Source organism: Ursus americanus, chromosome 30 (genome assembly GCF_024610735.1).
Source record: "Ursus americanus isolate L20-20 chromosome 30, mUrsAme1.1.p, whole genome shotgun sequence".
NCBI lineage: Eukaryota > Metazoa > Chordata > Mammalia > Carnivora > Ursidae > Ursus > Ursus americanus.
Window position 1 is genome coordinate 10,244,531 of NC_142156.1, and position 16,137 is coordinate 10,260,667.

Consider the following 16,137-nt stretch of genomic DNA (forward strand, 5'->3'; position numbering starts at 1 on the left):
GATTAAGAATTACATTAAACATCTGAGACTATACTCAGCAGCCAACTTTCGAATCAATTCTATGAAGTGTGGCGATTGCATTTACGCTCATTTTCTGAGCGTGAAATTTGGTTAGGACTAAGGAGGTGACTGGCAGGAGTCAAAAGAGGTTAAGAAGCCAAAAGACAGGGGTGCCTGGGTGGCTCAGTCGTTAAGTGTCTGCCTTTGGCTCAGGGCGTGATCCCGGCGTTCTGGGATCTAGCCCCACATCAGGCTCCCCCGCTGGGAGCCTGCTTCTTCCTCTCCCACTCCCCCTGCTTGTGTTCCCTCTCTCACTAGCTGTCTCTATCTCTGTCAAATAAATAAATAAATAAAATCTTTAAAAAAAAAAAAAAAAAGCCAAAAGACAAAGAGTAGGAGGTCCAGGTGGTTCACAACCAAAGATCTGGAAACGATTTTCAGTGTCTCACTTTAGAGAAAATGAACGTGACCAACTCTGTTGTTCCCTGGTAATGGAAAGAAAAGGATTACGTTCATTGTACAGCATTGGCAGTTTGGGTTGTAAGGCCCACCCTTCCTGTCCTTCAACCTTCTGACAAACAAAGGACATACACAAAGAACTGATAGCCACATAGTGATGGAAATATCCACTTTATTCTCGGCAAGGCTCAATAACCCTTGATGCAGGGCTCCAAGACATTTACCCATCCTCCCAAAGAAGAATGGAGGGCCTTCCCTAATGGACAGAGAGGTCTTGTCATGGTGGGACTGAGGGAACGAAGGAGGACAAAAGAGGTCAGGTCTGAGTGCCTGCCAAGTCTGGACGCAGGCAGTGAAAGAGGAAGTGTTCAGCTTGGTTCTTTGCTTTCCAGGCGCAGTAACCCTGACTTCCAATAAAAGATAGCCTGACGATGTCCAACTCTGATGAGTCACATTAGCTCCTTCTTCTTGGGGGAGGAGTGAGCAAGGGGGTGAGGCTTGATGTGTTTGTTCAGAACTTCCACCTCATTGGGTGAAGGAGAATGACTGGAAGCTCCTCAGACCAGGAATGGATTGGGGACAAAATATTCGTACTTGCCCATGGTTGGAAAGAGTTTTATTGAGGAATAATAGACATACAATAAGCACATGTATTTGAAGTGTACAGTTTAAGTTTTGATATATGTATATACCTGCGAAGCCATCCCGACACTCAAGAGCGTGGACATGTCCATCATCCCCAGAAGTTTCTTCATGCCCCTTTGAAACTGTTTCCTGACACCCCTCCCCATTCCTTCCTTTGTCCTCGGGCAACGACTGATCTGCCTTTTGTCACTGTAGTTTAGCTTGTATTTTCTAAACTTTATATAAATTGAGTCCCGCAAGGTGTACTTACTTTGTCCAACTTCTTTCATTCAACATAATCATTCTGTGATTCTTCCCATGTTGTGGCATGTGTCATAGTCCGTTCCTTTTTACTGCTAAGTGGTAGTTCATTGTATGGATATACCACAGTTTGTTTATCCAGTCCTCTGCTGATAGACATTTGGGTTGTTTCTAGTTTTTGGCTATTTGAAGTAAAACTTATATGAACATTTGTGTACAAAGCTACAGACATACACATTCATTTCTCTTGGGTAAGTATCCAGGAGTGGAATGGCTGGATCATATATAGGAATGTGCTTCATTTTCTGAGAGATTGCCAACCTTTTTCAGAGTGGTTGTACCATTTTTTATTTTCACCAACGAGTGAGAGATTCAGTTCCTCCACATCTTGCCAATGCTCCCAGTAGTTGGATTCAAAGTCACTCGTATCTTGGGATATAGTCAGCTATGGAGATAGATTTAAACTTTTTAAATTAAATATATATATGTGTGTATATATACACACACAGACGTATATACGAACATATATACATGTATATTACTTTTTTCTATGCCATTGGCTTGATGAAGAAGTTAGGTCATTGGCTTACAGAATACCCCCACATTTGTCTCTTTGCTTCCTCATTAGGGGATGATGGTGGTACATGTTCTTCTGGCCCCTGTAAACTGGAAGATAGCTCCAAAAGCTAAAATAGATTCTGATTTGGCTTTTCTGGCAAGAATATCTAGTAGAGGGGCTTCTCCTTGCCTAGGATGGGGGAGTATGAGTGCCAAAAAGATTGCATTGACTTGAAACACAGCAAATATATAACAGTTTCTGAGTTCTTAATGATAATTCGAAAAGAAATCTCACTGGTCACTTCGGTGGTTGCTAAGGGCCCCCAAGTCATTACTCTGAATGTTGCTAAATATAGGGAAGAGCCAAGCATTTGTCCTGCCTTCATACTTGAACTATATTTCTGGGTAACCAAATTGATGTGCTAATAAATGTAGAAGGAATGGTGAAATGAGAAAACCGCCGTTTTGTAGCCCTTAATGAAATAAGGGCTATAGGCAATGCTCATCAATGGTTGTAAATCTTTAAGTGAAAGATTGGGGGATCTTTAGGGTGGAGGGATCAGGCTGATGTCATTGGAACACATGGATCATTCTGAATATCACAAGATGGGAGACAAGCAGACATTGTATGCCTTCTAACGTCATACATTAAGTAGATGACACATCCAGAATACTGGGAAGTATTCTTGCCAAAGAATATGAATGTAAGGAAGACCCTCAATTGAACTGCCAATTAATAGGAAACACGGGGGACAGAGAAACATGTTAAATGACATCACCAGTATACACTCACCCAAGTCCAGAATGTGGGAAATTCTACAAACATGTGATCCAGTGTCTTAGACCAGTAAATGACTTTAAAAGAAAGTCAGTGGTACAGATTAAGAGACACACCAACCAAATCAATTTGTAAACCTTGGTTGGATCCTGACTGAAATGAAATCAATTGTAAAGAGACATTTTTGGGACAACTGGAGAAATCAAACACAAATATGGTGTTAGATAATGTTATGGAGTTACTATTAATTTTGTTGGATGTGATGAAGATATTGTGGTAACAGTGTTTTGGAAGTCCTTATCTGTTAGAGCATTGGTTAGAGCATTGGTGATTTTGCCCCCCACGGGACATTTAGCAATGTCTGGAGACAGTTTTGGTTGTCATGACTTGAGGTACTGTTGGCATCTGGTGGGTAGAGGTCAGCGATACTGCTAAATGCCCTACAAGACACATGACAGCCCCCTACAGCAAAGCACTCTCCCCTCCCACATGACACTGTGCCACATTTGAGAAGTCCTGCTTAGAGATATCTACTGCACTAGTTATGGGTGAAATGATATAATGTCTGGGGTTTGCTTTTAATAATCAACAGATACGCAAACAAGACAGGGATGAAGTAGAACGGGATGAGAGTTGCTCGTTGTTGAAGCCGGGCGACGGGCTTGCGGGAGTTCATTTTACTACCTTACTACTTTTGTGTATGCGAAGATTTTTATAATATTTAAAAATAAATTTGAAAATGTTGGAGAAAAGGATACTGCAGTGTTCCTAAGGGCAGCAAAGAATGAGTGTAATGTGGTGTGTTCTTGGGTTTAGGTAATTCAAGGAGGAAGGTGCTAGAGCGATACGGTCCAGGGAATGGAAGCCGAGGAACCAGCTCACTATTGTTTAAGTATGTTCTGGGGGCCTCCACCTGGGCCCCGCACTGGCTAGATCCAGACCCATCCTGGCAGGGAAATGCTGTCATGACAGTTGCGATTTGAAAGGATTCTGTCTTTGGAGCATTTCCAGCCCGTGTAAGTGTTTTGCAGGTTTGCTGAGTACCCAGAGCCAGAGCAAGGGGGCCAAAGTAAAGCTACAGTATTAGTATTATGACGCAGAATTGAGAGAAAGCATCTCTCAAAGTATAATTCTGTGGGAAAATGTCAGTCGTTTACCAAAAACTTGATGCTAAGCAGCCTAGTAGGATCATGGCTTTTGAGAATGGCAAGATTCAGACAGAGCACGCCACTCCATTGAGATCTTGAATCTGCTACCAGAAAGGGAATCCGCTTAGCTGTTGGAAGCCAGACCCTAGCATCCTTGAGACTGATTGATTGATGCATACTTGAATAATGCTAACTTCCTTATTCATCTCCTTTGAAGACACCATTGTAAAAACTGACCGCCGGGCAAATCAGCATTACCTTAAAGCCTATGACTCTTTTGGAAGCAAAGACATGGGAGAATATTTTATTTACTTAAGTCTATTGGAATCTGGATCTAGTTTGTCTTCTTTTTATATTTCTTACGCAGCATGTTGTTTGGAGGAGCTATACCTCACCACTTCCTACCCAAAGGGGAGAAAGTAGGGGACTTGCCTGAGGCTCTGGGGAATAGACTCTGTTCTGATGGGCTGAATTATTTACGTGTATTTAGTAACTAGCTGTATTTGCCTATCCCCTAACTTATTCTATTGGTTCATTCCCATGATCTCTATGATCCTGGATATCTTGCTCTTACTATTGGAACCTCTTTCTCTTGGAGCTGTTCCATCCTAAGAGTTGGTCATTGATATTCCTAAAAGCTCCGCTCTTGTGTCAGTTGTCACATTTTGCCCCTTCTTTCTATAGCCTGCCTCCTGTTAATCCACATCCTCTCTGTTTCTGTTATCACCTCCTTACTGTAGAATTTGTCATGTTGACTGTTGTAGGCTTGTCCTTTAGAGGTTTCTAGCATCAACTTCTTCCAACCATTGGTCCTGCGGTGATGGTATCAGTCTCTGGTACTGACACCAACCCAGCGCTCTAAAACTCTGTCTAATAATCCCTTCTGTCAGTCTGATCCAGGATTACCCTGCTTCAAGATCCGGCCAAGATTTCACTTTCGCTTCCTTCCCAGCCTCATAACCCACGGCTCTCTCAGGCTGCTGCTCTGTGGCTTTTCTAAAGTGGTACTCTTCCCCACTCCAGCCAGCCAAGATACCTTTTAACAAACTCTTGACATTCAATCACCTCCATGACACTTTCCCGCAGGAACACACAAAACTCACTGTATCCCCTTCGGCAGAACTTACTGGTCCTCCATTTATGTATCTCTGCTTTTCACACCCACACCTTGACCTCTAAACGACATAAATAGCCCCTCTTCACCTACTTTGCAGTTCTGCCTTTCTACCCTGGGTAAGTGCTATCACATTGGTTGCTTCGGAGTGTAAGGAGCTGGAGGACGGCTGCTTTTCTGGTCGTCTTCCTTTTAGGGTTGAATGTGGCATCGGATTAATTAAAAAAATTTTTTTTTAAGGTACAGGACATCATGGTAGATAGAATGAAGCTGAAAATGTTTTTGATTTAATATTGGATGCCCACTGTGTTCCAAGCATAGTCCCAATTCATTATATCATTACACAATATTTATTTATGTGCTTTTGTCCTCGATAACACCGTGTTGGCTGTTATTCATCTTGCGCTTTTGCCACACGCAACACAGCACCCGTGTCTGTAACTCACAGTGATGATTAAAAGTCATAGGAGTTTTATGAGCTATATCTAGGCTCAGATTTTTGTTGTCGTACTTGTTTTTTAATGTGCCAATTCTTCATGACTAAATCGGGTACTCTAGGTTTCCTAAAGCGGCACATTGCACGAAATAGCCCATTAGGTTTAAGAAATTATCACACATCCAAGGTTCTTGTTACTCGTTCATTCCTTTAACAGAATAGATACTAAACATTGACTAAGGACAGCCAGGTGTTAGTGGTGTAATGGTGAACACAGCATAGTCTTCCCCTCATGGAGCTCGTGTTCCAGTGGGGAAGGCAGAAAATAAACATTATACCAAAATTAGAAAATCTTTTATATTTGTAATATTAATCTTTGTGTGGTATGCTGAAAAATTAAGAGTGGGAATGGGGTAAATGGAGCTCAATGGAACATGTTAGAGATAAGGAGGACCAAGAGGACAAATCCAGTTGGCTCTCCCTTTCTTGTTTTTTTGCCTTGTTTTTGTTTGTTTGTTTGTTTGTTTTGTTTTGTTTTGTTTCTTTAATTTGAAAGCAATACATTTTTCCCCCCAAAAGCTTCTAATGAATGCCAGGATTAAAGAAAAGAGAGAGAATTTATAGGAGAGAGATTAACTAAAGCTCTTAAAATAGCTCTTTGTTTCTGAAAACCTTGTTCTGCTATCTATCTTATAATTGGGAATGGCGGGGTGGGGTGGGCAGGAAACACTCCAGAACTTGCTTGCATAGCCCTTGCCACTATGGGGAATGTACCCTAATGTGACCTCAAGCACAGGCTGATTTATTTTAAAAAATACATAGGAAAAGATTTTCTTGTTTTTCTTAATGGTGTTTGCCAATGAACAGATCTTAATATATGACTTCTGATTTGTCATTATTGAATGCGGTGGGTATGGGGGTGAGATGATGATTTCATAATACTGTATCAGAAAATATTAATATAGGCACTCATTAACATATTTTTCAGACAGAACAATCTCCACTTTTAAGCCTCTTAATTTAACTCAAACACCCAGTAATTTCTTCGTGGCCTTTATTATGCTAGGTGCTCTCTTTTCAAGAGTCATTTTCTATACATCTGTTCAGCAAATATTTATTGTGCACCTACAGTGTGCCTGGCACTCTTATGTTCTCAGATATAATGTGTATCTCCATCAACATAGACTTAAATCCAACGACCTATTAATACCTTTTGTAAAGAAGAAAAATTAAATATTTTAAAAGATTTTATTCATTTGAGAGAGAGAAAGAGAGAATGAGCAGGAGGGAGAGAGAATCTGAAGCAGACTCTGCATGGAGTGTAGAGCCTGACATGGGGCTCGATCCACAATTATGAGGTAATGACCTGAGCCAAAACGAAGAGTTGGATGCTCAACTGACTGAGCCATCCAGGCTGCCCCAGAAAAAATTACGTTTTATGAGGATCAAAAAGGGAATATTTTCCATAAGGTACAAGAAGGAGGAGAATTAGCCCCCAAAGATAGATGTGGTCACATACTTGGTAGTCTGGGATTTGACCAAGTTTCACATAATCCTTTCAAAATGTGGCATCTAGATTTTGAGCTAGTTCACTCTCTCTTTCTGGTGCACCTGTTAAGATATGTATTGAACCTTCTCATTCTTTGTCTCCTGACCTCTCATGTCTTGTCTCTTTGTCTCTGTGCTGCATTCCATGTTAGTACTTCTCCAAATGCAGCTCTCGTTACAATGCAGGTTCTGATTCAGTGGATGTGGGGAAGAGCCAGAAATTAATTCTTTCTTTCTTTCTTTCTTTCTTTCTTTCTTTCTTTCTTTCTTTCTTTCTTTCTTTCTTTCTTTCTTTCAAGGATTTTATTTATTTATTAGAGAGCATGAGCGGGGGGAGTGGCAGAGGGAGAGGGAGAAGCAGATTCCTTGCTGAGCAGGGAGCCCGATGCGGGGCTTGATCCCAGGACCCTGAGATCATGACCTGAGCCAAAGGCAGACACTTAACCAACTGAGCCACTCAGGAGCCCCAGAGATTTTGTATTTCTAACCAACTCCCAGGTGATGCTGTTGCTGCCAGTCTACTAATCACACTTTGAGAAGTATGGTTCTATATGATTTCTTCAGATCTAACTGCTACTTCACTAATTTTGTCTTTGGCTGTGTCTAATCTTCTATTTAATGCGTTCAATGAGTTTTAAACTTCAAATTCAAAAACAATACTTTTCATTTTTAAAGTTCTGTTTGGTTCCTTTCAACTGTGTTTGGTCCTTTTTTCAGAGTATCCTATTCTTTTATTAGAGTTTCTCCTCATTTACCTTGATAATAAATTTATTTTATGGCCCATTTTAGATTGTTTTTTTATCTGCAGTTTTTGGAAGGCTAATTTTCCCATTTCTTTTATGTGATGATGTTCCTCCATGGTAATTTGGGTGGTTTCTTTTTCCTTGTTATGTGTAGTTGTTGGTTTCTACTTTTTTGTGCGTGAACTCCTTTCTAGTAGGGACTGTGTATGTCATTTTGTCTATCCCGTGTGCCCTGGATTGTGAAAGTGCTTCCCCAAGATGTTCTCCTTTTGTGTCTGCCTGTGCCCTAAGGGCTCAGTGATCCTGGGCCAGTATTGATGTTAATTTCTTGTTTTGTAGTTCCCACCCTATACTGGATACTATAAATGCAGACACCCTAGCTGGGATTACAGTTTTATTTTTATTTTTTTTTATTTTTTAAAAATATTATTTATTTATTTGACAGAGATAGTGACAGCCAGCGAGAGAGGGAACACAAGCAAGGGGAGTGGGAGAGGAAGAAGCAGGCTTCCAATGGAGGAGCCTTATGTGGGGCTCAATCCCAGAATGCCGGGATCACGCCCTGAGCCAGAGGCAGACGCTTAACGACTGAGCCACCCAGGTGCCCCACTGGGATTACAGTTTTAATCGCCAGCCTGTCTCTTTCCCCCTAAAGCGTCCTGGCCAAGGGTGAGAATCCTTGTCACTTTCTGGTGGGTAGAGAATTTCCAGTTTGCCCATTTCTTTTTGGCTTGAGGCTGTGGCTCTTTTCCTGCCCAAATGTGGCCCTGATAAGTCCTTTTTTTTTTTTTTTTTTAAAGATTTATTTATTTTAGTGAGGGAGAGAGAGATTGTGAGCAGGGGGAGGGGCCGAGGGAGAGAATCTCAAACAGAATCCCGGCTAAATGCAGAGCCCAACGTGGTGCTTCATCTCACAACCCTGAAATCAGGACCTGAGGGAAAATCAAGAGTCAGGTGCTTAACCGACTGAGCCACCCAGGTGCTCCTATAAGCCCTTATTTTCAGACTTTACTGTTGTATTCAACTGACTACCTGTCTAGAGGTTTATATCCCTGGCTTTTTATCTGTCCTGTGACTATCTCACCTGTTACCAGCTGGTGTATTTCATGTTGATTTCTCCTTCCTTCTATTGAAGATTGTCTGGTCCTTTTTCTAATCTCAACCATATGGACTAGCTTTGAGCATGATGGAGTTTTCAAGAGAAATCTTATTTTATAGTACAGATTTTCTAAATCATAATTATTTCACAGAGGGTGGCTCCTACCCCTATATTAATCATACTCCTCACTCAGAAATGGGATTCTATTTTAGTCCCTCAAAGATAAATTAGTATATAGTGGAAAGGGAATTAAACTTCTGCTAGAAATAAGATGATATGATAAACACAAACATTCACATGAGTGTGTGTGTGCTTTGAGCAGGAACGAAGAATATTCAACACGGATTGGGCTGTATCTCACTAGCCTTCACTAACTGCAGGATCTGTCGTAAACATGGATCTCATGTGAGCAATAACAATAATGGGTGATTTTTATGGAGTGTTTACTGTGTGCTAAAGAATATGCTAAGCACTTGGTATAGATTTTTTTTTTTTCATTTAAACCTCCCAACCACCCTTTGAGGAAGTTATCTCTATGTTGAAAATGAAGCTCAGAGAGGTTAAGTGACTTTCCCGAAGACACAGAGCTGGGTAGGTGGTAGAGCTGGGATTTGAACCCACTCAGATTCCAAAGTAATGTGCCATCAGTCATAATGCTTCCATATCCGTATCATCTGTGAATCTTCATACATTTCCTCAGTCTTTACCTGAGTTTTTTGAGATGGAAAAACTTCTCTTTCTGATTCTTATGAAATGTAATTTCCATTAATTTTTTTTTTTCTTAAAGAAAGTGTTGGGTAATTGAAATCAGATTGGATTTGAGGCTATGTTGATGGAAGTACACACGGGATGTGGGCTGAAGCATTCAATGTAATTTTTCTTTCCATCAGCTAATTTTTAAAGTATTAAGCAAGTAGATTCTGATACTAACAGGGAAGATTTAAATTCTCTTGAGAGCTTGGGGGTGTTAAATAATTTTCTGGTAGTGCATTTTACGTTTTCAGTCTCTCACCTCATCTCAGTGTACCTGAAGCAGGTCCCAGGAGCAGCCAGACCTCCTCCATGTGGCTTCCTAACCGACCCCCCATCCCTTCACCTCTCCATTCACATCCCAGCGCTGTCGCTTCCATGTGGTTGTCATTGGGGTACTTTTGCAAACAGCAGATTCTTTTGAGTCTGTAAGCAGAAAAGAGACTGGTGCTCCTATCTGGTGCACGGTTTGGTTCAGAAAACAAGGAGTTAAAAAGGAAGCCTGGACTGTGCCGGCTGTGACAACGGTCCTAGGGGGCGCTGTAGTGAGCTCCGGCAGTGACTCATGCTGCTCTGTCGCTTGGATCAGCATTGGCCCCTGCCACGCAGGCGGCCAGGTGGGGTTACAGCCAGAGCACGCACAGAGTGGGGAGCATGAAGCCTGCACTGCGGGGGCTGTGATGCCTGGCTCGCCAACTCAGCCGGCCAGCTCGCCGCAGACGCCTCAGCCTGCAGCCATGGTAACGCTTCTGGCCCGCTTCACCCCCTGGAGCCCACCACAATGGGCAGCCTCCTGGTGACTGATGGCCGAGTGTCCCCCTCCCTGACCAAGAGAGCTTAGTAGGTCTGCAGAAAGTGGAGAAGATGTAAGATGCCCCTAGCCTGGAGTCATGCCTTAACGAGGTAGGACGCAGATGTCCATCGGTGCATTTACACCATCAGCGCGCAGGGGTGCTGTAAATCATCGGGAAGAACTTTATTTGGCTGGTGTTTCATTATGCTGATTAAACTGCGGTGGATTTGGGCGGCATGATTGAGGTGGGGAGGAGGGATAATGAACTAAAAAAAAAAAAGTGTTTGATAAGAGCTCTGAGCACACTCCTCTGGCTATGAATGAGATAGACTGCAGTGCTATCCTAACATGAGTTACATACCTCCCAGGTTCTCTTTCCTGCTCCTTCCTCTCATTCCAGTTCATCCACGAAATGTAGAAATGCCATCTTATTTCAGTGGTTAACATTAAATATTAATGATTTAGGGATGTCCAGAGGAGGAAATATATAGGTGCGGGTTGGCTGGCATGCTGGCACGAGCCAGCCTGATGCTCTGTCGAAGAGTTCTGGAAATATCCGGAACGAGCAGCTGGCTCCCATGAGTTCCCCAAAGTGCTTTTGTTCCACCAAGTGACCTGTTTGAGTTTCTCCTTCAGTTTACCCCAACGGGGAAGGCAGCCTGTCTGCTGGTTGGTGGCCATGTTGGCAGAGAAGGGGTTAATCTCTTGTTGCTGTAAGAGCCAAGGCTGGGTCTGCCTGTGTGAGCTAGATTGAAAGCAGGCGCTGCAGTGCCATCGCGAACGCTGAAGGAGTAAGACGATTTTTCTCCGCAACAGTGTTGAATCCGTCTGAATTTTTCTCTCCCTCTCTTCTTGTTTTTCTTTAACCAGCTCCTCCCCCCTTCGTTCCCACCCTCAAGTCTGATGATGACACCTCCAATTTTGATGAACCAGAGAAGAATTCGTGGGTTTCATCCTCTCCGTGCCAGCTGAACCTCTCAGGTTTCTCGGGCGAAGAACTGCCGTTTGTGGGGTTTTCGTATAGCAAGGCACTGGGGATTCTTGGTAGATCTGAGTAAGTGAAAATTTGACTTTCTAAGGACCTGTACTGATGTGAGGCATACAGAGCCCAAAGGTGGTGGTGGGGGGGGGTGGGGGGAGTGCAGTGAAGGGAAGCTGTTAATCAGCCTGCATTTGGGAAGCAATTTACCTGTCTGCGCTTTGGTGGGGTAGATCGTTCATATTCTCATTTTGCTGTGTTTAAGGTTCCTCTTCCTGTCCCTAGCATCATAATCGTCCATTGGGTACTTTGGGTTAGTTTTTCAGTGTTTGGTCTTCTTTAGAGGGGAGGAAATAGTGGGGGATATCTAGCAGTGCAGATCTTTGGTGGAAGGAGAAATGTGCAGGGTTCAAATGAGCCGTCCATCTATTTACCCATCTGTGTATCCATCTCTCAGGTGGGTGGATGGAGGTCGCTCTCATGGCTGTACTGAACGAGATCTCATAAGCTAAAGGTTTTCTGATGCGCTTAGCTGAGCTGCAAGTGGCTGTACCAGAGCTCTAACAGATAGATGGTGCTCGGCTCCACTCGAAGTCTGCTGCAAGATCAGGGATCTGGCAGCTGAGCTTCTTTGAGCTGGCGGAGCGCTGGTGGCCAGAGAGAGCCCCGTTACCGTGAGCCACCGGGAGAGAGTGTGATGCAGCCGAGTCACTGATTCACAGAAACTGGGCTTCCCAAGGAAAACAAACAAACCAGGAGACTAGAAAATGGAAGTATAAACATCACCGTAAACCTCTCAACATGACAGGTCTTTTCTCCGTTCTTGAAAAAGCTCACGAAAAACGCATTCACACGGCACCTGGGACTGGAGGGTCCTGGCTTCCAGCCTCCGGGAATTTCTGTAAAATGCAGTAGCTTCTGTGGATGTAGGAGCTCAGTGTCTTGTTTTGTTCTGTGATCCCATGACATTCTGTGTTCAGAGGCACGAGTTCCCTGGGAAGGTCTTGGACCAGCTGTGTTATTCTCCTGATGCCCTGGCTTTCTCACTTGCAGGCTTTTGGGGTAACGTTAGGTAATTAGTTGCTGCCCACTTAGGAGACAAGCAGAATTTGATTTTCCCCTTGGCAGCATCCATTCCTGATTTGTTGTGCTTGTAGTTCAGAGATCGATTTGAAGGCACGCGTTGGTTCTTGGATGGTGTTTCCCCATGGGTGCTATTTTGGCATTGATGTTCCTCAAAAGATTTCAGACCACCGTGGGGGGAACTGGGCACTTGACGTGAAATAGGGTTGTGGGCTGTGGTTGAATGGGAGAGAGATTTTTATGTTGAAAGATGCTGAGGTGGTCCTACTTTCCTTCTTCCCTGGGGTCTGGGTTTAATATCCGGGGTTGGATTTTGGTAGCGTTGGCTGTGCCTTTCTGGCTCATTTGCTCTGCAACTCCAAAAACAATCTGGATGGTAGGTGAATAGGCAGAGAGCTATCTAGCTGTTGAATGTGCCATCAGATGGTTTTGAAATGGCCCAGCAGGGCATTTGAAGAGCAGAGCAGAAGTGGAGGCCTGACGCTAAAGGACGCGTGGTTGGTGGGCAGCTTAACATGGACACACGCAGCACACTGAAGGTCACACATCGGACTGGAAGGAGGTGTGTGGAGAGTTCCAGTTCTGGTTAGCAGTAGGCTGGCTGGCTCAGAATGAAAGCTTGCTTGGGTTGCTAGTGATCTGAAAAACTAGGGAAGACTTGAGGGAATTCAATTTTCGGGGCAAAGGCAGTATGATGTGGGGGTCTTAGGCATTGCAATTAATCTGAAGCAGTGTGTGATTAATGGCTTATTGTTCTGGAAGCCTGAAATTGCATCTGCCCTTCAGAGAAAGCTCAGTTAAGGGAGCTCTCTGATGAGGGGAGACATCTCAGTCTTAAGGCCCAGGCACTCGATAAATATTCGTTGATTTAATTTGCTCATGATTCTCTCCCCCAGATTGTGTTTATACTGCTCATTGTATTTGAAGATAGGCTATTTCACCTTTGATAGTTCACAATACATCTCTAGAGCATAACACGAGCGCCTGTTCATGCCCCAACAAAATGCTTAGTAAGATTCTCATAAAAAAACAACAACAAAAAAAGTCCATGCAAACAAAAGCATGTATTTCTTACCTGAAAGATGGGATTGGAGTATTCCTGCCTTTGGGGAACTTTAATGTCTTTGCCCTGGCAGTTTGGGATTGGAATCAGAAAGATACTCTTTCATCTCGTGTCTTTGAATGTGATCTTGCTGTCGAATTTGGCTCTTTAGCCATGGGCAGCCCCGCAGATGAAGCCTACAGCATCCTTGTAGAAATCCACTCCACCTGTTGGATGTAGGTGACCCTGGACCGATCGCATTATCATTATTTAGAAATTCAATAAAAGATGCAGTGATGAAATTAACCAGAAGCCCTTGCAGTTCTGCCAACATGTAGACAAAATTCGTTTAGCGGTGAGAGGAGGCATTTTCTGGGGGTCCCAGTGCTGCCCCCGGGGACCTGCTTTTTTCTTCCTGAGCCTCTGCTTCTCAGCATCACAGGTTTTTATTTACACATGGGGATTACCTGTGCCGTTACTCACTCTTCACACCACCTAGGAGATTGCAGATGCTGCGGTGCTGCGCTGGGGAAATTGACCCCAGATCTGTTACCATTGAATTGAATGAAATGTTCAGAGATGGAGCTGAATGAATGAGGAGTTTTCACGGAGGCTCTGGTCGTGAGAATGATTTTAATTGTTGTGATCGTTGGTTGCTTTTTAGGATCCTTTTTTTGGGACCCCAGACAGTTTTTAAGCCCGCCATGGAGCGCATCATTATTTTAGGCTTAGCAAGAATCTTGATCTCAGCATTCTGTGTCTGAAGTATCGTGGGCGTTCCTTGCAGCTTGAGTTGGAGGGAGCAGGAGGGATTCGACAGGACTGGTTTTGGTTGTCTTTGGGGTGGGATTCTGGCGAAGCTGGGGCTGGAGAGTGAGGGAGTGTCTGTCTCGTGCCTCTTTTTCTTTTTAACTGCCAATAACCCAAGCCACATCCCCAAGCTCTGGATGCTTGCATGTTTCTCTGAGCCTCTGTTTGCTTGAATTTTACAATATGTTAAAGGTTTAAAAATAAAATGGATCCCAGCTCTCTTCCCTCCCCTGTCAGCAGGGGTACATTTCTTTAGGTCCCTTCTTCCTAGATCGGAGATACTGTCTCATTTAAGCCCTGGCTGAAACTGTGCATTTCTGCAAACCTTCGGTATAAACTCTAGAAGGAAAAAACCAGTTGGTTTTATATTTTGTGCTAGTTTTGCACATGCTAGTTTGATGCTTTTGGAGAACTTGGAAATCTTGGAGGAGCAAAGAGATCTCGATGAGGCTGGAATCTGTGGGATGCCAGTGTCTGAATAGGCTGTTTTTAGAAAGGGGGGCTCTCTCTTCCTTTTGGCTCAGGGCTCTTTCCTTTCCTTCTGGATGATTGGAAGTTTCATTCTGGAGCCAGCCATCTAAACATGGTGGAGGAACGAGAAATGGCTTCCACCATTGCCTTCCCAGATTTTCAGGGAAAATCAGGGTACCTCTTCCTTGCTCTGTCTGCGTTTCTTTGCGTGCCCATTTCCTCAACTGCAAAGTGAGGGGGCCGATAATGATCCCTTCATCTTAGGGCTTTTGGGAGGATTATATGAAATCCATAAAGCACCTGATCTAGTACTTGGCACATGGAAAAGTCTCAATAAATGTTCACTGTTATTATTTTTGTTATTTAGTTTGCTGGTCTGTATGTGCATAGTGTCCCTCTGTTTATACTGAGAGGATATGGAGGGAACTCAGCAATAACTAAGTAGTCCAGCCATGCCAGAACAGAAACCCAGCCTCCCAGATCCTGGGAATATTCTGCTAGGGAAGCTTAAACACCCTGACCAACCACAAGTTAATACGCAGTTGCCAGATACCTGCAGGTAAAAGGTGGTTGTGGGGACGGAGTGGACTGGGGGACAGAACTAGAAGGCCCAGTCTCAGAACGGGTGCCTTTCCATCAAGTTGAACAAGACAAGGCATATATGTTTCAAACGGTCCAGGGGACACAGAGCAAAAACATTTCCTGCAGAACATCATGGTACAAATGGGATATCTGACTGCTCTAGGAGTCAGGAGAGGAAGGCAGCCTCCCTTGTGGGGACACTTAATGGGTAATGCCAGCCCACAGTTCTTGCCAAGTTACAGTGATGATCTACGTTGGAATGTCTTTCCATTTCCCCAAGTCGGCCGTGATCTCAAGAGCAGGGCTGGGTGTGATTTCATCCTCGTTCTCTTGGAGCGCAGGACATAGTAGACCCTCAGTAAATACCTGTGTGGGAGACCGAGTGTGTTAGCATACTAATGGGAGGTGAAATATTTGGCTTTTTAGAAGACAGTGGATTTGGATGAGGGAAGAGAAATGTAGAGAGCATCTCAGGTGGGTTCAAGTGGTAACAACAGCTCGTCCATACAGGACACCAACTCTGTACCAGGCTCTGTTCTCAGAACTTTACACGGATTAATTCATTTAAACTGCACAGTGGCTCACCAGGAAGTTAGTGTCGTTATTCCCATTTTATATATAAGAAAACCGAGGCATGGAGAGGTTAAGCAGCTTGCCCCAAGGTCACGCAGCCCTGAGTGGCTGAGCCAGAAGTTGAACCCAGACAATGTGGCAGCTCAAGAGTCTGTTAGCCACTGTGCTATGCTGCCAGGTATGAACGCTGCTGACAGGAGAAATTAAGGGATTTGTGTGGGATCCCCAGGTTCACGTGCTTGTCAGAAGTGGAGGCCTGTTGTGGGGAATGATGAGCAGTTGGGTT

At 43.8% G+C, this 16,137-nt stretch overlaps 1 protein-coding gene across 9 annotated transcripts in view; it reads left to right on the forward strand.

The window, feature by feature from the left end:
- CIT (citron rho-interacting serine/threonine kinase) overlaps nt 1–16,137 on the forward strand; it is a 157,844-nt gene that overhangs the window by 49,212 nt on the left and 92,495 nt on the right. For 8 of the 9 annotated variants that reach the window (XM_045791588.2, XM_087857288.1, XM_087857287.1 and 5 more), the window contains exon 10: nt 11,182–11,365. In XM_045791588.2, the coding sequence (XP_045647544.2) occupies nt 11,182–11,365 (184 nt within the window). Of the gene's footprint in view, nt 1–11,181; nt 11,366–16,137 lie in introns of those variants that run through there. The other variant, XM_045791593.2, reaches the window with a different exon arrangement.